Source organism: Corylus avellana, chromosome ca2, assembly GCF_901000735.1.
Source record: "Corylus avellana chromosome ca2, CavTom2PMs-1.0".
NCBI lineage: Eukaryota > Viridiplantae > Streptophyta > Magnoliopsida > Fagales > Betulaceae > Corylus > Corylus avellana.
In genome coordinates, this window is record NC_081542.1 from 49,240,134 (window position 1) to 49,266,255 (window position 26,122).

The following is a 26,122-nucleotide window of genomic DNA, read 5'->3' on the forward strand; positions in this document are numbered from 1 at the left end:
CAAACAGAGAATTGCTAATAAAACCAAAAACACAGAGAGAGGGAGAGGAAGAGATAGAGAACATGCGTTAGAGAAAGAAAAGGAAAATAGAGAAGAAAGAATAAATGGAGGGAGAGAGAACGTCAGTTAGAAAGAGAAGGAAGAGACGGAGTAGAAGAAAAGTCCATTAAGTTGTTTGTGAATCGAAGAAAGAGAAACAGAAGAAGAAGAACGACTGTTTTAAATAACTATTAAAATTTTGTGGAGAGGAGGCCCAGGAGGAGGAGGGAGAGTGGAGACCCGAGAGAGAGAGAGGGAGAATCGGGAGAGTGGCCGAGTGGGAGTCTGGGAGACAGTTACGGAGGGAGAGTGAGAGGGACCAGAGGGTTAGGTTACAGACAAACTTTTTGTTCAAAATGGTAAAGTAAAAAAAAAGGTCTGTGACAATGAGACGTGAGTCGTCTGACTCCTCGCGCGAGGTAGAAAAAAGGCCAAAAAAAAAAAAAAAAATTGGGTCTGACAGGTCGACCCGCCAGACACGAAGATTCCGGGTCTTAATCGGGTAGACCCGATTATGACCCGAATCCGATTAGCCCAAACCTAATACCTGTTTTTTCGTGTCGTGTTCGTGTCGGGTTCGTGGGTTGTGTCAAAATTGCCGGCCCTAGGCCATTCCAAGGCCAAACGGTGGCCCTTGGGAGTGGCCCGGCCACTACAAGGGCCATAAAAAAAAATAATAATAAATAAAATAAAAATAAAAAATAAAGGTTATTATATTATTTTAGTTTTATTTATTTTTAAAATAAAAAATAATATTTTATTATATTTAAATGAATGGGACACGTGGTATGAAAATGGCCTAGAATTTTTCCTAGAGACATCCATTAACTAGAGAGGAGCCGGATCCAAATCTAATATCACTTACTAAAATTCAAGCCGCGCCCCCCGACACAAATGCATAATAAAGCTCGACAGACTAAGAAAAATTATGCATCAGCTCCGCCCCCCTCCCATGAAAATTTTAAGAAATAAATCTGTACAAATCCTTCTAAAATTAACTTCTTTCTCCCAAAAGTGATTTTTTTTTTTTACTACTTTTATCTCCTCAAATCTAAAATTCTAGTTCCTGCCCCTGCTTAAAATTACCTAACATTGAAAACAAATTCAAATTATAGAATATAGATCTACTCTTTCATCTCTAACAACACCGAATTACAGATCCAGTTTCTTGGATTTATCATCACCAAAGGTTTACTACATATACTGTAATTGGAGAAGCAGAATGCTAATAAGAATATTTGAGTTTGCTCAGGGCGTTAAGAGGGAGCTGCCTTCCTTGATGAGCACAAACACGCTGCCAGCGTCGCCCCTTGAAATTCGAAGTTCTTCATCAAGGTATGTGGTCAGTAACCATGATTCAGCATTTCTGTTTGAGATAGAGAACTTCACTGGTGGTTGGCTGGAAATGGTCTTCACAACGGATGAAGCTGTCTCTTGAACAGAGGTGATTAAGCCCTTGAAGGGTGTGAGGTCAATCTTTTGTCCAAGAAATTCCACATTTTCTGGTATCACTATCGAGTCAGTTAATTGGGGAGTCCCAATTATACCTTCATCAAACTTGATCTGAATGAAGGAAAAAAGGAAAGGACTAGTTTAGAGCAGAATCCAAAGCTTCAAAATTGTCTAATGTGTGATAGCACCCAGATGTGTTGTTTGGAATCAATTTAAGGAAGAGAGCATGAACAAACAGAATCTGTGACTGCAGAAGGTAATTAGAAGAGGAACAGGTGGAATATAATTTTGTTTTGCATCCTTTGGTGCATGGTTCTTAGAAGATATTAGAACCCTAAATGCAACAAGTAATCCAAAGCTTTGGTTTTTGGAACTTTGTAGGCACAATTAGTGAGTGGCGAGAAAGTATAAAAATAAAGAGTAAAACTATTTTTCACACCCATTTCACACCGACTAACGTAACTTGTTTGAAGTGGCTTTCTATGTTAGCCACTTAAAGCATTCAACATCAACCGGCATGAAATTGATGTAAAGAATAGCATTTCTCGTAAAAGGAAAGTAAACAAACCTGCACACGCTTTGGACTTCGGACTTCAAACTTGGCATTGGTACTAATTGAAGTTGTAGCCAATGGCCCAGCAAACTGGACAGAGTTTTGGACGGTAAAATTCTCCGAGTCAATTGTCTGTGATATTTCCTCCACCTTTACTAAGGGCAATGTACCCCTTGACAACAATGGGAACAAACCTGCAAAAGATGTGTACCTGCTCCACACATAAAGCTCAAAGTCATCACATTCATCATTCATGCTATTCCCACAACTACTAGAGCTTAACAGAAGAAACAAAGCACGCTGTTTTGTGATTTAGTTAAGGATTTAATCTCTTGTCTATTTCAAACTTCCAAGGACTACTACAACCCATTTCTCAGCAGAGTATATGTTAATATAACAAGTAACTACTTCATACCAAATCAATTTCTATAAGAAGCTTCGAATTAATATTCTATGTCAGAAATATAATTGGTATAAGAGCAAAAAAGGCATGGCCTTAAACACCAAGAATTTTGAAAGACTTTTATTTTCCTCTTTTGGATAAGAACAATTGGATGAGTTAGTTACAGATTAGCATTGTGGGATAATTGTAGAATAAAATTGTAGTTTTTAACCTTTCTCAATCCAATAAAAATGGCCAAACTAAAATTTAAGAAAAAAATTACAACAAAATACACTATAGCATGGATTATATTTCTCTCTGGGTCTTCTACCATTACAAGTACACACAAGAAGTCTTTTGATGTCTGCTATAATGCCTTTAATTAATGAATTTGCACAATTTCACTTTGGTCGACCATAGTTGTTGCCCCAACAATTTCATTTGCACAGATTTACTTCACACCTATCTTTCACATCTCATTTTTCCTCCCTTTCTTTATCAATTTCCTTAACTTTCTAAACCATCATTCTCTTTGCCTATTTCTTTCTTTCTTTTTCCTTTTTATTAGCAAGTTACAAAACTCAGGTCATGAACCCAAAAGCTCACTCAATTCCATCAACAAGTTTACCCCTTTGCTCATAAAAAACAAACTCAACCAAGAATAAGGCTTAATCAATAAGATTATTAAGAGTTTTCAATTCTAATTTTACTTCGTTTCCTAATATGTTCTTAGCAAACAAAACAATAAACTTATAAACTTACGCGAGAATCCATTTTCCATTGAGCAGAGCCAAGGCCTCAGTCGGCGCCGGCGTCGGATTCTTCGCCTCCAGCTGGGTGATGAGCTCCACGATCTCCGCTCTCGTCTCGCTCGTCGCTCTCAGGCCCCGATCTGTCCCGTAAAACGAGTCCACCAGCGCCTTCTTCAGCCTATCAATCTCGCTCGGCTCCACCGGCTTCTCCTCCTCCTCCGCCACCGCAACCGAAGCCCCATATGGACCCTCCTCCTTCTCGGGGCTCAACTCGTCATCGTTCACCGCCCGGACCCGGAAACTCGATCGCTCCCGGACGAATTCCTCGGCCCGAATCCATGATTTCCCGATTCGTTTCGGACCGATCTTGACCGAATTCGGCGCGAAAGTTGCTGGCTTGGAAGTTAATTGGGTTACTGAGAGGGCCTTGCATGGGAATTGGTTCAAGTGAGAAATAGAGGCCATTTTGTTCTGGTTTGTTTATTTGGCAGGCAGAAAACAGAGAGATTTGTGAACACAACGAAAAACAGAGGACCAGGTAGTTTATATTGGAGCATATAGTGAACGGGTTAAAGCCACGTGTAGTTCGGAGATTCGTTTTAAATTGTTTCGAATAGTTTTGCTACTGGCTGACAGATTTTAGCAATTTTTAAAAAAAATATATATGTAATAAAAATTATAGAAAAAAACTCTGTTTCATTCAAATTTTAAAATTTTAAAAACTCTCGATTCCACTTAAATAAATGTTCTACAAAAATCAAACATTTAGCTGAACATTTGATATTTCTGATTAAAAGGTAATTCAACATTTTGATTATGGACCTAATGTTCCCATATTAGTATAAATTAGTTACAAATTAATTAATTTGCAGCTAATTTTTGTCTTATCTGCATAATGTCAGTGAAAATTATCTAAAACTGAAAATTAATTTAAATTATGACAAAATTTTCCTCCAAATTATGTTAGAGGAATTTCTCCATAGGTCATCTCTAAAAACACAGAATTACAGGTCTAGTTTATTGGATAAATCACCGTAGGTTGACTACGTATAGTGTATTTTGAGAAGCAGGATGGTAATTATAAGAACATTTGAGTTTGCTCATGGCGTTAAGAGGGAGCTGCCTTCCTTGATGAGCACGAAGACGCTGCCACCCTCTCCTCTAGAAATTCGAAGTTCTTCATCAAGGTATGTGGTAAGCAACCATGATCCATCCTTGCTGTTTGGGATAGAGAACTTTACTGGTGGTTGGCTGGAAATGGTCTTCGCAACAGACGAAGCTGTCTCTTGAACAGAGTTGATCAAGCTCTTGAAGGGTGTGAGATCAATCTTTTGTCCCAAAAATTCCACATCTTCTGGTATCTCTATCGAATCAAACAACTGGGGAGTCCCAATTATACCTTCTTCCAACTTGATCTGAATGAAAGGAGAAAAGGGAAGGACTAATTTAGAGCAGAATCCAAAGCTTCAAAATCTTTGACTGCAGAAGGCATTTGGAAGATGAAGAGATGGAATATTACTCAAAAGTAAACCAACCTGCACACTCTTTGGACTTCGGACTTCAAACTTGGAATTGGTTTTAACTGAAGCTGTAGCCAAATAAGCCAATGGCCCAGAAAACGTGACACAGTTCTGGACGGTAGAATTCTCCGAGTAAATTGTCTGTGATATTTCCTCCACCGTTAGTATGGGCAGAATACCCCCTGACAACAATGGGAACAAACCTTCAGAAGATGTGTACCTGCTCCACACATAAAGTTCAAAGTCACCACAAGCAAGAAGATTGTGACCAAAAAGCTATGATATAATACTCAATTCCATCAACAAGTTTCCCGCTTTGCTCATAAAAAACCAACTCAACCAAGCATAAACTTACTTGAGAATCCATTTGCCATTGAGCAGAGCCAAGGCCTCAGTCGGCGCCGGTGTTGGATTCTTCACCTCGAGCTGCGTGATGAGCTCATCGATCTTCGCTCTCGTCTCGCTCGTTGCTTTCAGCCCCCTATCCGTCCCGCAGAACAAGTGCACCAGCGGCTTCTTCAGCCTATCAATATCGCTTGGCCCCGCCAGCTTCACCACCTCATCCGCCACCGCCACCGCCACCGAAGACGCTGCCTTAGATGGACCCTCCTCTTTCTCCATGCCCAACTTATCATCTTCCGCCGCCCGGACCCGGAAACTCGGTCGCTCCTGGACGAACTCCCAGGCCCGAATGCATGATTTCCCGATTCGTTTCGGGCCGATTTTGACCGAATTCGGCGCGAAAATTGCTGGCTTGGAAATGAATTGGGGTACTGAGAGGGTCTTGCATGGGAATTGGTTCAAGAAAGAAACAGAAGCCATTTTGATCTGTTTCTTTAATTGGACAGAAAACAGAGAGATTTATGAACGCAGAACGAACAACAGAGGAGCAAAAGTAGTATATATTCAAGTATAATGAAAGGTTAACTCCACGTGTAGTTCAGAGATTTGTTTAAATTGTTTTGAAGCATGGTGAGTGCTGCTGCAGTGGGATCCTAGCAATATTACTGTCGGGATAATTGGCAATTTGTTTCAGCAATATTACAAGTAATTAGACTTACAAAACTTTTTTTTGTAACCACGACACATTTGTGTTTTCTACTGTAGTAGCTTTTGAACAATTATTAAATTATCGTTTACGCTCTAGATCTCAAAAACTTTTTTGACACATTTAATTATTATGTAGAATCTCTAAATAATCGGGGCATATCAATTTCCTATAATAGACTACAAGAGACCCTAGTCTAACGAAAGACAAACTAAATCAAGATAAACAACTTAGTCGGTATCCGTACGAGGTCTTTACTCATCCAGACAAAACTAGGTTAATTACAACTAAACTAGAATTTTTGGTACGGCGCGTCCGTATGCATTGTGAACGAGTGTTGATAAGCTTCTCGAGGGGCCTATAAAACTTAGCTCATTCGGATCAACTGCGGATGAGATTGCCGACGAGCTTCTCAGGGGTCTATGAAACTTAGCTCATTTGGACCAATTGCGGACACGATTGCTTACAAGCCCCTTGGGGTCTATGAAACTTACTCGTTCGGGCATTCTTTAGATGAGGTTGAAAACGAGCATTTCGGTGGGTCTTCTATGAACACGTGGTTTGAACAAATTGTAGACAGAAGTATTTTATCACTAAATTAACCAATTCAAAAACCTAACAACAGTCATAATAATTACTTTAGATTAGGGACTTTATTTCAATATATTTTTTCAAAATAAACTAGTAATTCATTGAGGTAATATTTTAAAGCCTTTATTATATAAAACTTGTACATATCTATTTGTGCATTAGTTAAATGATAATTTTGTCCCACTAGTGGTGATCTTTATAAACGATGAAGGATTTGTGTCTTGAAGAAAAAGAGACATGGGTGCTCCGATACTAGGGGCACTAATTGTTGGACATCCTTTTGAAACGTGGATGACCAAGTTGGCTGACTGTGAAGGATTTTGTGTCTCGGAGGTAAGGAAGCCAAAGAAGGTCGTATGAGGTGGACATTCAAACAAACTCCATAATCTTCTATTTTGTCGGATTCTAATTCTTGAACTTTCTGTGGGTTTCCACAAATTTCACAAAATATCTCCATCCAGACTCTTCCGCCGCCCATACAGCTGTTTGTTGGGTCTTTTGTACGTAGTTTTTCTGCTTTTTCCATTCTAAATATACTGCTATTTTGTTGTCTTTTGTATTCCCCTTATTTGCTTTATTTTTCTGTCTTTTCTATTGTGCTTCTTGGGTTTTGTGGGTGTTAGGCTCCCATGTAGTTTGATCTTGGGGTAGAGACTTGTGAAACTGTCTATAGTACTCCTTCTTTATGGGCACCTTTTTCGGATTTTGATAGTCTCTTTCCTCCTTCAGATAATGGTTATAGTTCAGAAAGGGTTACGAGGCCTCTCAAGGTTCTTGTCTCTTTTACTTCAGTATTCGCTTTAGGCGGCTCTACAAAAGATGTGTACCTGCTCCACACATAAAGCTCAAAGTCATCACATTCATGCTATTCCCAAAAGTACAAGAGCAAGGATTCAATCTCTTGTCTATTTCAAACTTCCAAGGACTACTACAACCCATTTCTCAGCAGAGTATATGCTAATATAACGAGTAACTACTTCATACCAAATCAATTTCTATAAGAAGCTTTGAATTAATATTCCATGTCAGAAATAGTTGTAGAATAAAAATTGTAGTTTTTAACCGCTACAAGTACACACAAGAATTCTTTTGATGTCTGCTATAATGCCTTTAATTAATGAATTTGCATAATTTCACTTTGGTCGACCATAGCTCTTGCCCCAACAATTTCATTTGCACAGATTTACTTCACACCTATCTTTCACATCTCATTTTTCCTCCCTTTCTTTCTTAATTTCCTTGACTTTCTAAACCATCATTCTCTTTGCCTATTTCTTTCTATCTTTTTCCTTTTAATTGGCAAGTTACAAAACTCAGGTCATGAACCCAAAAGCTCACTCAATTCCATCAACAAGTTTACACCTTTGCTCATAAAAAAACAAACTCAACCAAGAATAAGGCTTAATCAATAAGATTATTACGAATTTTCAATTCTAATTTTACTTCGTTTCCTAATATGTTCTTAGCAAACAAAACAATAAACTTACGAGAGAATCCATTTTCCATTGAGCAGAGCCAAGGCCTCAATCGGCGCCGGCGTCGGATTCTTCGCCTCCAGCGCACTTGCCTGCACTCTCTCTTAATAATCTCTGCTCTCGTCTCGCTCGTCGCTCTCAGGCCCAAATCTGTCCCGTAAAACGAGTCCACCAGCGCCTTCTTCAGCCTATCAATCTCGCCCGGCTTCGCCTCCTCCTCCGCCACCGCAACCGAAGCCCCAGATGTACCCTCCTCCTTCTCCGGGCTCAACTCGTTATCGTTCACCGCCCGGACCCGGAAACTCTGTCGCTCCCGGACGAATTCCCCGGCCCGAATCCATGATTTCCCAATTCGTTTCGGGCCGACCTTGACCGAATTCGGTGCGAAAGTTGCTGGCTTGGAAATTAATTGGGTTACTGAGAGGGTCTTGCATGGGATTTGGTTCAAGTGAGAAATAGAAGCCATTTTGTTCTAGTTTCTTTATTTGGCGGGCAGAAAACAGAGAGATTTGTGAGAACACAACGAAAAACAGAGGACCAGGAAGTTTGTATCGGAGTAAATAGTGAAAGAGTTAACGCCACGTGTAGTTCGGAGATTCGTTTTAAATTGTTACGAACAGTCTTGCTACTGGCCCACAACAGAGATTTCACCATTTTTTTTTTTTTTTTTAATAACATTTTTAGTACTTGAATTTATATATATATATTTTTTTAAGATTTTAAAACATGACAAATATAGTATGTCAAATTTTGAAAAAGACTAAATTATCACCTCTGTTAATTTTCGTCAATCCTCCACTGGCGGAAGTCCACGTCATCGCCACGTAATATTGTGACACATGTCCACCTTTAAAGAAAAAAAATTAAACTAAACTAAACAATAACTCCACGTCGGTATAACATTAAACTTAGACAAAAAAAAAAAATTGAAATAATTTGATCTCCTTCTTCCTAGTTGTTCTTCCATTTTCAATCTCTCCCACTTGCTCTCAAAGCCTTCATCCACGTGCGGTGCGTTTGGTTCAACCACACCCACCTCTGAGTTTCCAAGTTTTTGAACCTTCAATCACGATGCGCGAACGAGATGCAAATAATTGAGATATGGAGGAATCCAGGAGCGGTTTGAGGATTTGTGACCCAATTGTGAAGCCACACTCAGATATGGAATCAAAGTCATCGTCATCGCTTAGATTTCTTGGGTGCCAATTCCGGTTATGCGGTGGCGTGTGAAATGTTGGGGTTATTTCACATCGATTGTGGAAGGGGCTGATCGTTACTTTATAAGTGTGAGGGAAAGTCTCAAAAAACCTCTTCTTCTTCCTTGTCTTCTTGGGTTCGGAATCCAGCTAATTTAATAGGGTTTGCACATTTGAACTCTCAATTTTGGGTTTTTTTTTTTTTTTTTTTTAGGGGGGGTAACCGTTGGTGGATTCTCTGTCGTTTTGAAGTAATGGGATTTGGTGGGGGCCGACATTCCCAGGCTAAGGATGGTGAGGTTATGGAGAAAGATCCAACCAGACGATACTTACAGGTATGCATAATTCTAGGGTTTCAATTCGGTATCTTTTTGTTTCGGAGAGGGGTTTTCTACTGTGAGTGTTAGGTCATGAACTAGCTTACCATTTATTGAGCAGTCCTTGGGCCCAGCCAGAAGAGGCCCAAGTCCGAGACCTACTCAAAAGGCCCAAGTCCGAGACCTACTCAAAAGGCCCAAGTCCGAGACCTTCTCAAGTGATCCGAGACGAGACCTTCTCAAGTGATCCGAGACGAGACCTACTCAAGTGATCCGAGACGAGGACTACTCTTGAGATCCGAGACCTCCAATCCGAGGCAACCCCTAGCTGAGACCATGAAGTCCGAGAATAACTCAGGACATTTAAGTCGCAGTAAAAGGGATAACTCTGATATTTTAAAAGATTACGAAGTTGATCCTCTGATCTCAAGTTGCTCAAATCGTGGAAGAACTAACAAACATGATCTTTTCATTCAAATGTTTGTTTAGCCGATATCAAGGGATAAGATTCCTTAATAAGTGGGAAATCAAATTCTCTCCAATGCCTATATAAATACAAGTCATATGATCAAAAGCAAAGGTAATCACAACTCTCATAATTTGAGCTCGATAGTTGTTACTAGCATCTTTTCCCATTCTGACTTAGGCATCGGAGTGCCCACGCCGGCTCACCCCCGGTCACTTCGATCCTTCTTTCTTTTTTGTTGTGCAGTCAAACTGTTCGGGAGTTGGTTCAACTCAAACTCGGCAAGGGTGCCACGTCATCTTTTGGAAAACTGTGCATCAACAGTTTGGCGCCGTCTGTGGGAACTTCGATTTTCATCAGTTCTCTACTAATCTAAAATGGTGACTACCCGTTCCACTGCTGCAGCCTCCAACGTACCACCACCATCCGATCTAGCCGAATTCATGAAGCAGATGTCTGAATCTATGAAGGTTCTAAAAAAGCAGAATGAAGACCTGGCTGCAAGGCTCACAGCTGCTGAAGGCCGGAATAGCCAGAGGGATCAAGAGCGAGCACGAAGGCGTGAAGAACGACGTGAGAGGGAAAGGCGAAGGGAGATTCGTGATGGGAAGTGAACTGCAGGTTCCCATCGCGATGAGGAAGCAAGTTCAGTCCAAGCTAGCCATCATACTACTGTCCAGAATGAGGAGCATCGTGAGCAGCAGAACCCAGAGAGGTCTCAGCATACTAGGCCTCGAAGGGAGCAATTTCAAGGGCGAAATGAGGCCCAGATGAGTGCTGACATGGAAGATTTGAAGAAGAAGTACGAAGAACTAACTCGCAAGCTGGCTGAAAAGGATGGAAAAACCCCTGCTTCGGGGCTTATGGATAACACCGACTTGCCTTTCACTGATCGAGTGTTAAGTTTCCCTTTGCCTGAAAACTTCAAGATGCCTCGCGTCAAGGAGTTTAACGGTAGTGGTGACCCTTCTGAACATATGGAAAGCGTCCGTGTTCACTTTTCCCTTCATAGGTTTCCAGATGAAATTGCATGCAGAACCTTTCCTCTTACGCTGGAAGGAGTTGCTCAGGATTGGTTTGCCAGATTGCCTGCCAAGTCAATAGATAGTTTCAAAGAACTTGGAAGTCTCTTTTTAAGCCAATTCCTGGCTACCAAGAAGAGAAGGAAGCACTCGGCTTGCTTACTGTCATTACGTCAAGGGAAGGAAGAAAGCCTGAAGGATTTCATGCATAGGTTCAATAAAGAAAAATTGTTAGTGGATAATCCGGGGGATCAAACGGTATTATCTGCATTATGGCATGGAGTCAGGCCAAACGGGCCTCTAATGGCCGAAGTATCAAAAAGTTCTACAGAAATAACTCTTCCCGAGTTTATCGCCAAAACAGAAGAGTATATTAATCAGGAGGAAATGATTAAGGCCCTCACAAAAGGTCAAGAGGAAGAAGACCGGGAGAAGGAGGACGCCAAAAAGGAAGACGACGCTAAAAAGGAGCCACCTATAGCGTCCGCTCCGAAGGAAGAAAGGTTTCAGAAGAGAGTAGTAAAAAAGACTGTACCATCAGTCCCAAAGACTGAACCCCGGCGACGTGAAGATCGAAGGTTCACACCTTTGAATACTAGGGTCAACGAGGTGTTTATGGAAATCAGAAGAGACCCAGCTTTCAGGTGGCCAAGTAAGTTGCGAGGTGATCCGAGGAAGCGAGACCGGACGAAGTTCTGCGAGTACCACAATGATCACGGACATTTGACGGAAGACTGCATAACCTTGCGCCAGGAAATTGAAACTTTCATTAGAAATGGAAGACTGGTAAGATTCCTAGCAGGGGAAAGGAACCAAGGAGCAGTACACCAACAGCCTCTCCTATTAGATGGAAACCGAGCTGAAAGGGCACGGGAGCCGAGACGTGATCGGGATGATGGTCCTAGAGAAGATCCGAGACCCCCTCGGGATCAAGGAGTAGTAGGAGAAATCCATACTATTGCCGGAGGAATAGCTGGTGGAGGACAGTCTAATTCGGTCAGGAAAGCCCATGCTAGGAAGACACAGGCCGAGGAAGTCTTTACAGTGCAGAGACCGTTCAAAGTTGCAAAAAAGGATTCAGTGATCCTTTCTTTCTCTGAAGAGGACGCTAGGGGGGTAATGCAGCCCCATGATGATCCGCTAGTAGTAACTGTAACAGTGGCCAACCATATGATCCACAGAGTTCTGGTGGACAATGGAAGCTCGGCTGATATACTCTACTGGCCAGTTTTTAAACAAATGGGTATCGATCGTGACAGGATCACACCATTTAGCTCTCCCCTGGTTGGATTTGCAGGAGAGCAGGTCCAGCCAATTGGTCTTATTTCACTCCCTGTAACGGCAGGAACAGCACCTAAGCAGAAAACTGTGATGGTAGATTTTTTGGTTATCGACCGACCAGGTGCCTACAATGCCATTGTCGGTAGACCTGCTTTGAATAAGTTGAAGGCCGTAACTTCGACATACCACTTGATGATGAAGTTCCCGACAGAAGAAGGAGTCGGAGAAGTGAAGGGAGATCAAACCCAGGCGAGAAGATGTTACAATACGTCTCTCAAGAGGGTCTCGGATCCGACTCCTATTGTAATTGGTACAGTAGGTGGGAATAACAAAAATGACCCAAAAGGGGAACCAGCTGAACCTCTGGAGGATGTGGTAATAATTGGAGACAAGACTTTGAAGATTGGGACGCAGCTCAGTCCCAAAATCCGAGACGGCCTTATCATTTTTCTAAAAAGAAATTTAGAAGTTTTTGCTTGGACTCACGAAGATATGCCAGGAATTGATCCTGAAGACATCCTCCACCAGCTAAATGTGGATCCAAGTGTGAAACCAGTAAAGCAAAAAAGAAGAAAGTTCGCCCCTGAACGGAATGAGGCCATAGCAGAAGAAGTAGAGAAACTTCTCAAAGCTCGTTTCATTGAAGAAGTATATTACCCCGATTGGTTGGCTAACGTAGTATTGGTCAAGAAGTCCAATGGGAAATGGAGGATGTGTGTAGATTTCACTGACCTCAATAAGGCCTGCCCAAAAGATAGTTTTCCATTACCTCGCATCGATGCATTGGTGGACTCAACAGCTGGATACGGTTTACTCAGCTTCATGGACGCCTTCTCTGGGTACAACCAGATATACATGCATCCTGAAGACCGTGAGAAAACTGCGTTCATAACTGACCGAGGCCTGTACTGTTATAAAGTCATGCCCTTCGGTTTAAAGAACGCAGGGGCAACGTACCAGAGGCTGGTAAATAAGATGTTCCGAGACCAGATCGGACGCAATATGGAAGTGTACGTTGATGACATGCTAGTCAAGAGTGTGTTGCCACAAGACCACATACTCGACTTGCAGGAAACGTTCGCAACCTTGAAAAAGTACGGGATGAAGTTAAATCCCTCAAAGTGTGCATTCGGAGTTTCATCAGGAAAGTTCCTTGGTTACATGGTGTCCAGCCGAGGAATAGAGGCCAATCCTAAAAAAATACAAGCTGTCTTGGATGTGCAATCTCCAAGAAACTTGAAACAGCTCCAGCAGTTGACAGGAAGGATAGCGGCACTAAATCGGTTCATTTCACGATCAACCGATAAGTGTCTTCCGTTTTTTAAAGTCTTGCGAAAGGCCTTTGAATGGACAAACGAATGCGAAGAAGCCTTCGGACAGCTGAAAGAATATCTGATGAGCCCGCCTTTGCTGAGCCAGACAATACCTGGGGAGGTACTATATTTGTATCTAGCCGTGTCCCAAACGGCAGTGCTGCGTTAATTCGAGAAGAGGAGGGAGCTCAAAAGCCCGTATACTTCACAAGTAGGGCTTTAAGAGGTGCTGAAGAAAGGTATCCCCAAATGGAAAAATTGGCTTTCGCCTTGGTTATAGCATCCAGAAAGCTCCGACCCTACTTCCAAGCTCATACTATCAGGGTATTGACTGAATATCCCCTAAAGAAAATATAAGAAAGCTAGATCTTTCGGGAAGATTAGCCAATTGGGCTATTGAACTAGGAGAATTCGACATCGAGTTTCTCCCTCGGAATTCTTTCAAGGGCCAGGCACTGGCTGATTTTCTGGCAGAATTCACTAATTTGCCAAACATCACAAGCTGGCCAAGTGATGAGACTTGGGTAATCTACGTAGATGGATCATCTACAAAGAAGCATGGTGGAGCTGGAATAGTAATGATTACTCCCAATGGGGAGGAGTTATGTAGTTCATTGAAGTTGAAGTTCAAAACCACAAATAACGAGGCCGAATACGAGGCAGTTTTGGCAGGACTCGGTTTAGCTCTTGAAATGGGAGCCGAATTTGTAGAAATACGGAGTGACTCCCAAGTCGTTGTAGGACACATTCGAGGGGAATTTGAAGCCAAGGGAGACAAGATGAAGCTGTACTTATCTAGGGTACAGAATTTGCAAGCTTTATTTAAGAAGTTTAGCATTGCAAAAATTCCGAGACCAGAGAATGAAAAAGCAGACCAGTTGGCCAGAATTGCCTCAACAGCTAGTGAGGAAATTGAATCCGAGACTCCTATCCAAATTCTTCCACGATCATCAATTACCGAGGCGGTGTCGGTCTCGACAGCCGAGACCATACCTAATTGGCAACTAGAAATCATGGAATACCTGGAAAGAGGAGTACTTCCTTCAGATAGAAAACTTGCTACCCGGTTGAAGGTGAGAGCCGAAAGGTTTACAATGATAAATGGAGTCCTTTACAAAAAGGGTTTCACGTTGCCACTTTTAAAATGTGTTTCCAAGGATGAAGGAGATTATATCCTTAGAGAGATCCATGAAGGGGTCTGTGGAAGCCATTCTGGGGCCAGAATATTGGCGCATAAAGCAGTCCGAGCAGGTTTTTATTGGCCCAACATAAGTCGAGACTCGGCAGATATAGTCAGGAATTGTGACAAGTGCCAGCGATTCGCGAATATCACTCATCAACCTCCTGAAGACTTGAGTGCAATATCCTCACCCTGGCCCTTCTCCCAATGGGGGGTAGATATAGTAGGACCACTGCCTCGGAGCAGGGGAGGTGTGCGGTTCGCAGTTGTTGCTGTAGATTATTTCACCAAGTGGGCAGAGGTTGAAGCCTTAGTAAATATCACGGCTAAGGCAATAGAGCGATTTTTATGGAAGAATATCGTATGTCGGTATGGCATTCCCCATGCTTTTATCACAGATAATGGCAAACAGTTTGACTGCGAGTCATTCCGAGCCTGGTGTGCCCAGCTGCGAATAAGGAACTATTACTCGTCTCCTGGGCACCCCCAGGCAAATGGGCAGGTAGAAGCCACCAACAAAACAATTTTCAAGATCTTGAAGAAGAAGCTGGATGATCGGAAAGGAAACTGGGCAGAAGATCTGCCAGAAGTATTGTGGGCATACCGAACAACCAAGAGAATTTCAACCGAAGAGACACCATATGCCTTAGCATTCGGGACTGAGGCAGTCATTCCAGCCGAGGTAGGCTCAGGCAGCTATCGCGTAGAGACCTTCCAATCCGAGACTAATAACGAAGGGTTACAGCTACATTTGGATTTGCTACAAGAGAAGCGGGATCAAGCCCAAGTGGCTATGGCAGCATATCAGGCGAGAGTGACTCGTTATTTCAACAAAAAGGTCAAGCCTCGGAGCTTCAAAGTTGGAGATATGGTTCTACGTAAAGCTACTTTGGCAACTAAGGACCCGGCTGAGGGAAAGCTGGCTCCTAGTTGGGAAGGACCTTATAAGGTGATTGAGTGCAAAAGAGCAGGAGCATACCACTTGGAAGATTCCAAAGGTAAGGCTCTTCCGAGGCCTTGGAATGCTGAGCACCTTAAAAAGTACTATGTCTAAAACGCTGCGATATGTAATCTGTTCGTTATTTCATTACTTTATTTCAATAAATAAAAGTATCTCGGAGTTATGCAGCATATAAGGTTCATGTGTACAAATTGAATGAGTTTATTAGTCTCCGAGACCTAAACTCGGAGTAACAGTCAAAGTCTCCGAGACCTAAACTCGGAGTAACAGTCAAAGTCTCCGAGACCTAAACTCGGAGTAACAGTCAAAATCTCCGAGACCTAAACTCGGAGTAACAGTCAAAGTCTCCGAGACCTAAACTCGGAGTTGCAATTGAAGTCTCCGAGACCTAAACTCGGAGTAACAATCAAAATCTCCGAGATATAACTCAGAGAGATATAATAAACTTTTGACTACTTTAAGCAACAAATAAATAAAGGTCATTCTGAGAATCATACAAATGTCAAAAACTCGTTTCATTAACAAAAACTTGAGGTATGTACAAAAGATATTACATTATTTTCTCTTAAGGGTAACATCAGGGGCCTCGGCAGAGATGGACTCGGCAGTATTGGCCTCGGCAGAATGGGCATCATCAGGAGCAGATTCAGTGCCTCGATGATGTAGATCTGAAAAGGGATCGTAGAAGAAATCTTTTATTCCTGCAGCATCAGGCATTTGTTCTTGACCCAGGTTGACCAGTTGTGCCATAGCTGCGTCCGAACAAGGGATGTCCTCAACTTTCACTTTGTTAAGATCTATCGTCCGAGTCGAGTCCGTAGCCCATGCTCGAAAACTTTCAAAGCCAAGAATGAGCCCGTCAGCTCAAGCAGAATTCCGAACCCACGAGGCAAAGGACAATTGACGTAAATAATCAGCAGCTCGGTTTCTAGCCTCCTTCAGCTGAGCCCTTACTTGGGCGTATTTTCCCTTAAAGAATTTGAGCTTCTCCTCGGCCACCACCTTGGCTTCACTCGTCTCGGCCACTAGACCCTTCAGATCCGAGACCTCATTTTGGGCCAATTTTAGCTGATCCGAGACCCCTGCATGTGTTTCTTCCAATTGATTGAAGTCCTCCTTAGCAATGGAGTTATCCTCTTGCAGGCGGTTCACTTTATTTCGGAGGCCTTCAATTTCAGTTAGCAGATCGTTAATCTTTAATTCAGCCCTTGCCCGAGCCGCAGCAGCTTCAGAGGTCTCGGCCAGCAATTTAGACTGCTCCTGGCCTGAGGTTAACAGCTCCTCGTCTTGCGCCACAGTGACTTTCTTCAGTTCCGCATTCTTGGCCTCCAGTTCGGTGACCTTGTCTTTAAGGCGACTAATTTCAGAAGCTGAATCCTGTACTGTCTTTCGAAAGTAACAGTACTGTATCAACGACCTCATGAGACCCTGTGAAAAATTCAGTTAGCATATGCATATCAAGGAAAACAAATTAAGGTAAGAATCAGAAAACTTACGACGAGTTGGTTGAAGAGCATTTGCTCAGCCATGCCCCGAGCAGAGGTGTCACGTTTCATTATGAGACCCTCATGAGGAATCAAATCCACTAAGGCCTGGAAAGGATTGCCCTTCAAATCGCCACCAAGCGTAGCAAGGGGTCCGCCAACTGTCCAATCTACCCCCTCGGGTCTCACAAGCGACTCGGACGAAGAGGAGGTCTCGGCACTTACCGCAGAGGCCTTCTCGGTACTGAAAGCCGTCTTGGCAGTAGAGGCCTTCTTAGCATTGGGAGGAGTCGGCTGACAGGCCTCGACAGGCTTTGAAGCCTGATCCATGTGCTCGGCTTCAACGATGGGTGATAACACCCTTACTTCTCCTTCCTGAACCGTGGCAGTATGCTCCTTGGTCCCCTCCTGAACCATCCCTACTGAGGCCTCAGAAGTTTCCTCCAGTTCTATGTCATCCAAAATGTGTTGGATGTTTGAACCAAGAGGCTGGAATGATAAGGACCCAATAGGGATAGCATTATCTGCAGCAGCTCCTGTGGAGTCGAGAGGTGTAGCGTTTAGCGGCCGAGCTGAGATGGGCTCGTTAGCAAGGAAGGCCTCGACTTCCGCAGCGGATCTGACCACGGGCTTAGGACCCGCCTTTCTCCTGGCAGCCAAAAAGTTAGCAAGCTGGTCTTGCACTTTCATTTCAGCCACCTTCTTTGGTTTCTTTTTTTCTGGCTGAGGGACCTCCAAATCCTCAGGCTCATCGACCAACTTCAAAACTCTGGTTGCCCGAGGAGGAGTGCTAGGCTTTTTAGCCTTGGCATCCATTTTCAAGGGCCCAGTGGTTCGAAACTGGGGAACCATAGGTGGGACTGGATCCCCACGTATTTTTAAAGCCCTGCCTGTTTGAAGGGGGATATCTTTCTGTTTGGGCTGTTCAACCATTTTGCCCTTGCCTTTCTCGAGACGAGACTTCCGGGGGGTAGCGCCTCGAGTGTTGGCAGCTGGAGGACCCGAGGCGGCGAGGTTTGGGTCTCGGACGACCACGGAGGCAGGTCTCTTTCTTTTTTCACCAGCACCTCCATTAAAGTCCTCGATACCCTTTCCTTCAGAAAAAGTTTCCATTAACTTGGTGTAGAACATCGAGCCTTCGTGTCTCCGGGCCCATGCTGCGATTTTATCTACGCGTTTTAGTTCGTCCTCATTAAGAGTCGGTTCCTTAGGAGCATTCTTGGCAGGAACACTTGTCTCCCGTGGTACCCTTGGACCTTCAGCAGTTTCAGTAGGGTGAAATTCCCACTGACCAGTGGCGAAGAAGTACTTAGCCTTCCACCGGTGATTACTGGAATACTTGCCATCCATGTGTATAAACTTTCCCTTCCGAGACTGGAAGTTGTATAAACCCTCACACCTTGGGTTCTTCTGAAGCCGATAGAACCACAAAAACTCTCTGGCAGAAAGGTAATGGTTTGGGCCAAGGGCCAGAGGCCAGAGCAAAATGCAAGCGTAGAGAACTCTCCAGCCATTTGGCACAATCTGGTGCGGAGCAAGATTTATGAGACCCAGTAACTCCCTCACCACCCTTGGGAAAGGCAGACGGAAACCCGAGCGAAACATGGTCTCGTATAAGCAAACTTCATGTGCGTCTCCACGCACAATGGCACCCATTTGCTCTTCATCAAACCGAAGTTTCACTGACTTGGGAATGAAACATTCCTCTCGGATTCTGGCTTCGTCAGCCTTAGTTAATTCCGACCGCCAGCAAGCTGGGTAAGTGTTACCTCCGAGACCATCAGAACCCGATCCTTCGTCGCCAGACATGATGATAGGTTATTTTCAGTAGAGGGGAAGCAAAAGAGAAAAAAGCTAGAAAGGAGAAATAAGTTCTGAAGAGACGAAAGAGGAATGAGTAAGATAAGTGCTAACCGCCTATTTAAAGGGATATGACTCGATGGCAGGGGCATTAAATATGCGAAGAAGCGACGGGGCCTCGGAAGCTCAACCGACGCCGCCTGCAGATGACACGTGTAAGCCAGCATTAATGAGGCGATAGGGTCTCAAAATTTCAACCGACACCTGGAATGTCGAGAGTCAAAATTCCCCCCTAATATTTGAAATTTGAATTTGAATTTACCCCCCAAGATTTGAAATTTAAATTTTGAATCTGAAATTTAAATTTCAAATTTTGCCGCCTGATTAATCCGGAACGGAGTCGGAAAGACGTTGACTGTCTTGGAATCTCTCTTAAGAAAAGCTGGCCTCGGTTCATTCCATCAAAACATGAAATTTCTTTAGTTCTACAAACTTCGAAATTGGGGGGTAACTGTTAGGTCATGAACTAGCTTACCATTTATTGAGCAGTCCTTGGGCCCAGCCAGAAGAGGCCCAAGTCCGAGACCTACTCAAAAGGCCCAAGTCCGAGACCTACTCAAAAGGCCCAAGTCCGAGACCTTCTCAAGTGATCCGAGACGAGACCTTCTCAAGTGATCCGAGACGAGACCTACTCAAGTGATCTGAGACGAGGACTACTCTTGAGATCCGAGACCTCCAATCCGAGGCAACCCCTAGCTGAGACCATGAAGTCCGAGAATAACTCAGGACATTTAAGTCGCAGTAAAAGGGATAACTCTGATATTTTAAAAGATTACGAAGTTGATCCTCTGATCTCAAGTTGCTCAAATCGTGGAAGAACTAACAAACATGATCTTTTCATTCAAATGTTTGTTTAGCCGATATCAAGGGATAAGATTCCTTAATAAGTGGGAAATCAAATTCTCTCCAATGCCTATAAATACAAGTCATATGATCAAAAGCAAAGGTAATCACAACTCTCATAATTTGAGCTCGATAGTTGTTACTAGCATCTTTTCCCATTCTGACTTAGGCATCGGAGTGCCCACGCCGGCTCACCCCCGGTCACTTCGATCCTTCTTTCTTTTTTGTTGTGCAGTCAAACTGTTCGGGAGTTGGTTCAACTCAAACTCGGCAGGCGTGCCACGTCATCTTTTGGAAAACTGTGCATCAACAGTGAGGAAGACGAAGGGTGTGTTCAAAATGTTTTAATGAGTTGTTTCAAATTGGTTTGATTTCAGGTTTTTGGTTTTTTTTTTTTTGGTTTGAAGACGAAGGAGAAAACCGTTTGGTTTGGAGAAGGAAGCTTCCGTTTGAAGAAGGAGATCAAATTATTTAACTTTTTGTTTAATGTTATACCAAAGTGGATTTACCGTTTAGATTTTTTTTTTTTTTTTTAGATGGACACGTGTCGTGATATAACGCGATTACGTGGCAATGATATGGACTTCCATAAGTGGGAGACTGATGCAAATTAACGGAGTTGGTGATTTGGTCTTTTCCCATATCTCAGGTACTAGTTTTGTGTCCCCAAGGGGTAGCTCAATCGGCAGTGGACCACGCCTAATAAAGTAAAAAAAAAAAAGGTACTAGTTTTGTCATGTTTTAAAACCTAGTAAAAAAAAAAATAATAAAAACATTAAAACCCAGGTACCAAAAAGGTTAACCCATTTTTTTTATAAAAAAATAGTAATAAAAATCATATGAAAAACTTCACAAAATGCCCCTTAACTTCTACGCGTCTTGAGAATACTTATAAAATTAGAAAATCTCAATTCCATCTCTCCAATTTTTAATATGATGTAATCTAAATTATAAATTATAATAGAATGAGAGATAAGTGTAATTTCCAACCAAATAAATGTTCCACTAAATTCAGAGGTGGGAGCTGGACATTTGATATCTCTAGTTAAAACATTTTGATTATGGATCTAATGTCCCTATATTAATACACGGACAAAAATTAGCTACAAACTGGTTTATAGATAATTTCTACAAGCCAATTTAATAAGGTAACATGTATTTGCTAAGAAATGTCACCTTATTAGATTTACAAATCAATTTGCAGCTAATTTTTGTCTATCTGGGGAGAGTCTCGCGGTCAGAATTATCTAAAACTGAAAATCAATTTAAATTATAGATCCACCGTTTCATCTCTAAAAACACAGAATTACAGATCTAGTTTATTGGATATATCACCATAGGTTTACCACGTATAGTGTATTTTGAGAAGCAGGATGGTAAGTATAAGAACATTTGAGTTTGCTCATGGCGTTAGGAGGGGGCTGCCTTCCTTGATGAGCACGAAGACGCTGCCACCCTCTCCCCTTGAAATTCGAAGTTCTTCATCAAGGTATGTGGTAAGCAACCATGATCCATCCTTGCTGTTTGGAATAGAGAACTTCACTGGTGGTTGGCTGGAAATGGTCTTCGCAACGGATGAAGCTGTCTCTTGAATAGAGTTGATCAAGCCCTTGAAGGGTGTGAGGTCAATCTTTTGTCCCAAAAATTCCATATCTTCTGGTATCTCTATCGAGTCAATCAATTGGGGAGTCCCAATTATACCTTCTTCCAACTTGATCTGAATGAAAGGAGAAAAGGGAAGGACTAATTTAGAGCAGAATCCAAAGCTTCAAAATCTATCACTGCAGAAAGCATTTGGAAGACGAAGAGATGGAATATTAGTCAAAAGTAAACAAACCTGCATACTCTTTGGACTTCGAACGTCAAACTTGGAATTGGTTTTAACTGAAGCTGTAGCCAATGGCCCAGAAAACGTGACACAGTTCTGGACGGTAGAATTCTCTGAGTAAATTGTCTGTGATATTTCCTCCACCGTTAGTAAGGGCAGTATACTCCCTGACAACAATGGGAACAATCCTTCAGAAGATGTGTACCTGCTCCACACATAAAGTTCAAAGTCACCACAAGCAATAAGATTGTGACCAAAAAACTATAATATAATACTCAATTCCATCAACAAGTTTCCCGCTTTGTTCGTAAAAGACAAGCTCAACCAGGCATAAACTTACTTGAGAATCCATTTGCCATTGAGCAGAGCCAAGGCCTCAGTCGGCGCCGGTGTTGGATTCTTCGCCTCCAGCTGCGTGATGCGCTCCACGATCTCCGCTCTTGTCTCTCTCGTCGCTTTCAGCCCCCGATCCGTCCCGCAGAACGAGTCCACCAGCGGCTTCTTCAGCTTATCAACATCGCTTGGCCCCGCCAGCTTTTCCACCTCCTCCACCACCGCCGCCCCCACCGAAGACCCTGCCGCAGATGGACCCTCCTCCTTCTCCGGGCTCAACTCGTCATCTTTCGCCGCCCGGACCCGGAAACTCGGTCGCTCTTGGACGAACTCCCAAGCCCGAATGCATGATTTCCCGATTCGTTTCGGGCCGATTTTGACTGAATTCGGCGCGAAATTTGCTGGCTTAGAAATGGATTGGGGTACTGAGAGGGTCTTGCATGGGAATTGGTTCAAGAAAGAAACAGAAGCCATTTTGATCTGTTTCTTTAATTGGACAGAAAACAGAGAGTTTTATGAACGCAGAACCTAAAACAGAGGAGCAAGTAGTATATATTCAAGTATAATTTCTGAATGAAACGAAATGTTAACTCCACGTGTAGTTCAGAGACTTGATTTAAATTGATTTGAAGTTGGCTGCTGCAGTGCCGACCTATTTGTTTGACTCTCTGGCCGCAGTGGATCCCAGCAATTTTACTGTCGGGATTATTGACAATTTGTTTTTTGTTTTGTTTGTTTGTTTTTTTTGTATTGCAGTAGCTTAAGAACTTCTAATTAATTATTAAATTATCTAGATTTTAAAAACTCTCTTAGATTCCGGATATATAGACTAGAAGAGACCTTAGTCTAATGAAATATAAACTAAATCAAGATAAATTACAAAACTTAGTCTGCATCTGTACAAGGTCTTTACTCATCCAGACACAATTAGATTAATCATGAGTAAACGAGATTGCCGACTTAGTTTGTGCAGACTAACTATGGATAAGATTGCCAACGAGCTTCTTTGAGGGTCTATGAAACCAACATCATTTTGACCAATTGCAGACACGATTGTTGAAGAGCCTCTTGAAACCTATGAGAAACTTAGCTCGTTCGAACACTCTTCAGACGAGGTTGCAAACAAGTATTTTGGTGGGTCTTCTATGAACACCTCTTCCAAACGAATTGTAAACAAAAGTATTTTGTTACTAAATTAGCCAATTCAAAAACCTAACTACCGTTGTAATAATTATTTTAGATTAGGGTCTTTGTTTCAATATATTTTTTCAAAATAAACTAGTAATTGATTGTGGTAATATTTTAAAGCCTTTTATTATATAAAACTTGTACATATCTATTTGTGCATTAGTCAAATGATCATTTTCTCCCACTAGTGGAGATCTTTATAAACAATGAAGAATTCGTGTCTTGGAGGAAAAGAGATGGGTGCTCCGATACAAGGGACACTAATTGTTGGACATCCTTTTGACACGTGGATGACAACTTGGCTGACTCTGAAAGATTTTGTGTCTTGGAGGTAAAGAATCCAAAGGAAGGTCGTATGAGGTGGACATTCAAACAAACATCTATTTTGTCGGATTCTAATTCTTGAACTTTCTGGGGGTTTCCACAAATTTCACAAAATATCTCTATTCCAGACTCTTCCGCCGCCCATACAGCTGTTTGTTGGGTCTTTTGTACGTAGTTTTTCTGCTTTTACCATCGTAAATATTAAAAAAGTTGTTAGAGAACGTAATTTTACAGAATAATTTGTGCTGCTTTCTTATAAGATTAAATAGAATAGAAAATACAATTATAATCCATCACCAACTTTGATAACATAAGTTGATATGAATTCAAAAACTAATAACATAATCTTAACATAAGACTTAATACTAATATGAAAGTAATAACAAGAGAACAAGAGAAGTAGAATACAAACATATGACTTAAAGAGTTATTTGTTTGCATTAGAAGAAAGAGATGCAGTAAGACTAAAAGATTTCAGATGATCGCGTGTGTGATCGATCGCACTATCAAAGACTTTTACATTGTAGTGAGTGCGCTCGATTGCACTACCAGAGGGTTCAGGATGCACATGTGAGATCGATCGCGCTATCAAAGACTTTTGTCTTGTAGTTAGTGCGCTCGATCGCACTACTAGAGGCTTCAGGATTAGTAGCCGTTACATGTACGCTCGATCGCTTAGAGGAACTGCAATCGATCGCAGTAACAGGAACTTCAGGGACTTCATCAACAGTATGTTTAACAAATATACTGGCATACTGCTATTTTGTTGTCTTTGTATTTCCCTTATTTGCTTTACTTTTCTGTATTTTCTATTGTGGTTCTTGGGTTTTGTGGGTGTTAGCCTCCCATGTACTCCCTCTTCATGGGTGCCTCTTTCGGATTTTGATAGTGTCTTTCTTCCTTCAGCTACCCTCCGTTCATTATTGCAGTTTCCTTGCTGGGGTATAGGAAGGGTTGCAAGACCTCTCAAGGTTCTTGCCCCTTTTACTTCATTATTCGCTTTAGGCACCTCTACAAAGAGGATCGAGCCATTTATTTGGCTCATTTTCTAGCTAATTCCTACTATTTATATGTATTTCTACATTTTGTTTTTTTTTTTTTTTTTTTTTTTAGAGAAAAGGGTTACAAGGGAGGATCTTTCCCATTCCTGATCCGAAAGGAAGAAAGAATGGGCAATCCTGAAACTAAAAGTGGGATGGGCTCCCCAACAACAAACCCAAAACAACCAACAACAGTGCAGAAATAATAACAAAGCGTAGGAAATGGGACAAACAAATGTCCCGGTCCTCTCAAAGGGCCGCACAAAGCGGTTACAGAAGCAAAATGGGTCCAGATTAAGGCGAACCTATCTGAACCCCCACTAGGTAACAACATCAACCACCGAAAAGAGGCTGAAGTCGAATATGCACTGTTGAAGTCCGAAGGAGGGACTGATGCAGAGAGAGGTACCAACACCAAATTAGTTACAAAAGCCTCCACGTCTAGATCTGACCATGAAAAAACAGGGAGACAATAACCCAAAACAAAAAACAACAGAATTACAAAAGAAATTACAAAAACACAAAAAAACAACCGGAAAGCAGCAGCCATGGCTGGAAAACAGAAGGTGGTACACGCTGACCGGAGCGTGGAACACACGCGCCAGTAAGTGTGGACCACGCTCCGGCGCGTGGTGATCGGAGCGGAGAGTGGCATACGGCGTTTGAAAGATGGGATGCCGGAGGCCACAGTGGAGAGGCGCGTGGTGCCAAAAGCCTGGTAGAAAATAGTAGATCTAGTTTTGAAAAAACGAGATCTAAAACCTACAACAGACCCGGTGACGTTGGCGGAGCTGCGGCCGCTGAGAGCTGAAAAGGGAGGATGCCGGCGCATCTGGACTGAACGAAAACAACAAAAAAACACTACAAAGATCAATAGCGGGAAGGAGAACAGAGGAAGAAAAGAAGAAAGAGGGGAGGAGGAAAGGAAAAGAACCAATCCTCCTCCCCTAAAAGCCCTCACAAGGAGGTGAAAAGCCCTCACAAAGGAGGTGGAAAGCCCTCACAAGGAGGTGGAAAAGGTTTTTCTAGAGAGAAGTTAGAGCCTCTCTCTCTAGCAAACAGGATAGAGAGTCATTCAACACTTTTGTACATTTATATGTATTTCTACATTGTTACTTCAGTTTTTGGTCTATTATTGGAGAGCTTTCCTTTTTCTTTTTTTGGTATTTTAATTTTGATAAGTACTACACATTTCAAATTTTCTTTTCAAAAGTTGGTTCCTAAACTATGTGTCACCATTTCATGAAATTTATTATTTTAGAAAAATGTGTCACCAATTCATAGGATGGTGATATATTATTTGGGAACCAACTTTTAGAACAAAAATTTGAGATGTTTAGCATTTAATTCTTGGTATCCCTTCCCAATTTTCTCTTACTTGGTTTTTATAAAATAATTTTCACCTAAGACCAGAAAGACAATAGTAGAACACTGTAGCATTTTCCTATTATTAATTTAATTATATTGTTCTTACTTGGTAATTTAATAGAATATTATGCTTGGGCCGGGCTTAGGGCAAGCAAGAAAACAGGAACACCAAAATAAGCTGAGCCACGTGCAAGCCGCTTAAGAGTCTTGTTAGAAGATACCGAAAAGAGCCCTATGGAATCATGGGCTGCCCCATGAACACCTCCACTTCTATATCTTTTGGGCGTATAATTGTAATAGCCCATC

The 26,122-nt window shown here is 42.2% G+C and overlaps 4 protein-coding genes across 4 annotated transcripts; all 4 read right to left on the reverse strand.

The window, feature by feature from the left end:
- Positions 1-1,140: 1,140 nt before the first annotated feature.
- On the reverse strand, positions 1,141-3,886 carry LOC132173014 (plastid-lipid-associated protein, chloroplastic-like). Its single transcript, XM_059584577.1, has 3 exons — positions 3,189-3,886; positions 2,060-2,255; positions 1,141-1,602 (listed from the first exon to the last, which is right to left on the reverse strand). The coding sequence occupies exons 1-3, from the start codon at positions 3,641-3,643 to the stop codon at positions 1,288-1,290; spliced, it is 966 nt and encodes a 321-aa protein (XP_059440560.1). The 5' UTR covers positions 3,644-3,886; the 3' UTR covers positions 1,141-1,287.
- A 283-nt stretch (positions 3,887-4,169) lies between these two features.
- LOC132173013 (plastid-lipid-associated protein, chloroplastic-like) lies at positions 4,170-5,609 on the reverse strand. Its single transcript, XM_059584576.1, has 3 exons — positions 5,054-5,609; positions 4,714-4,918; positions 4,170-4,593 (listed from the first exon to the last, which is right to left on the reverse strand). Exons 1-3 carry the CDS (start codon positions 5,518-5,520, stop codon positions 4,279-4,281), a joined length of 987 nt encoding a protein of 328 aa, XP_059440559.1. The 5' UTR covers positions 5,521-5,609; the 3' UTR covers positions 4,170-4,278.
- Positions 5,610-5,791: 182 nt separating this feature from the next.
- LOC132173015 (plastid-lipid-associated protein, chloroplastic-like) lies at positions 5,792-8,419 on the reverse strand. The gene is made up of 2 exons (XM_059584578.1): positions 7,825-8,419; positions 5,792-7,164 (listed from the first exon to the last, which is right to left on the reverse strand). Exons 1-2 carry the CDS (start codon positions 8,276-8,278, stop codon positions 7,148-7,150), a joined length of 471 nt encoding a protein of 156 aa, XP_059440561.1. The 5' UTR covers positions 8,279-8,419; the 3' UTR covers positions 5,792-7,147.
- A 12,559-nt stretch (positions 8,420-20,978) lies between these two features.
- On the reverse strand, positions 20,979-22,465 carry LOC132173016 (plastid-lipid-associated protein, chloroplastic-like). The gene is made up of 3 exons (XM_059584580.1): positions 21,904-22,465; positions 21,573-21,768; positions 20,979-21,452 (listed from the first exon to the last, which is right to left on the reverse strand). The coding sequence occupies exons 1-3, from the start codon at positions 22,368-22,370 to the stop codon at positions 21,138-21,140; spliced, it is 978 nt and encodes a 325-aa protein (XP_059440563.1). The 5' UTR covers positions 22,371-22,465; the 3' UTR covers positions 20,979-21,137.
- Positions 22,466-26,122: the final 3,657 nt, after the last annotated feature.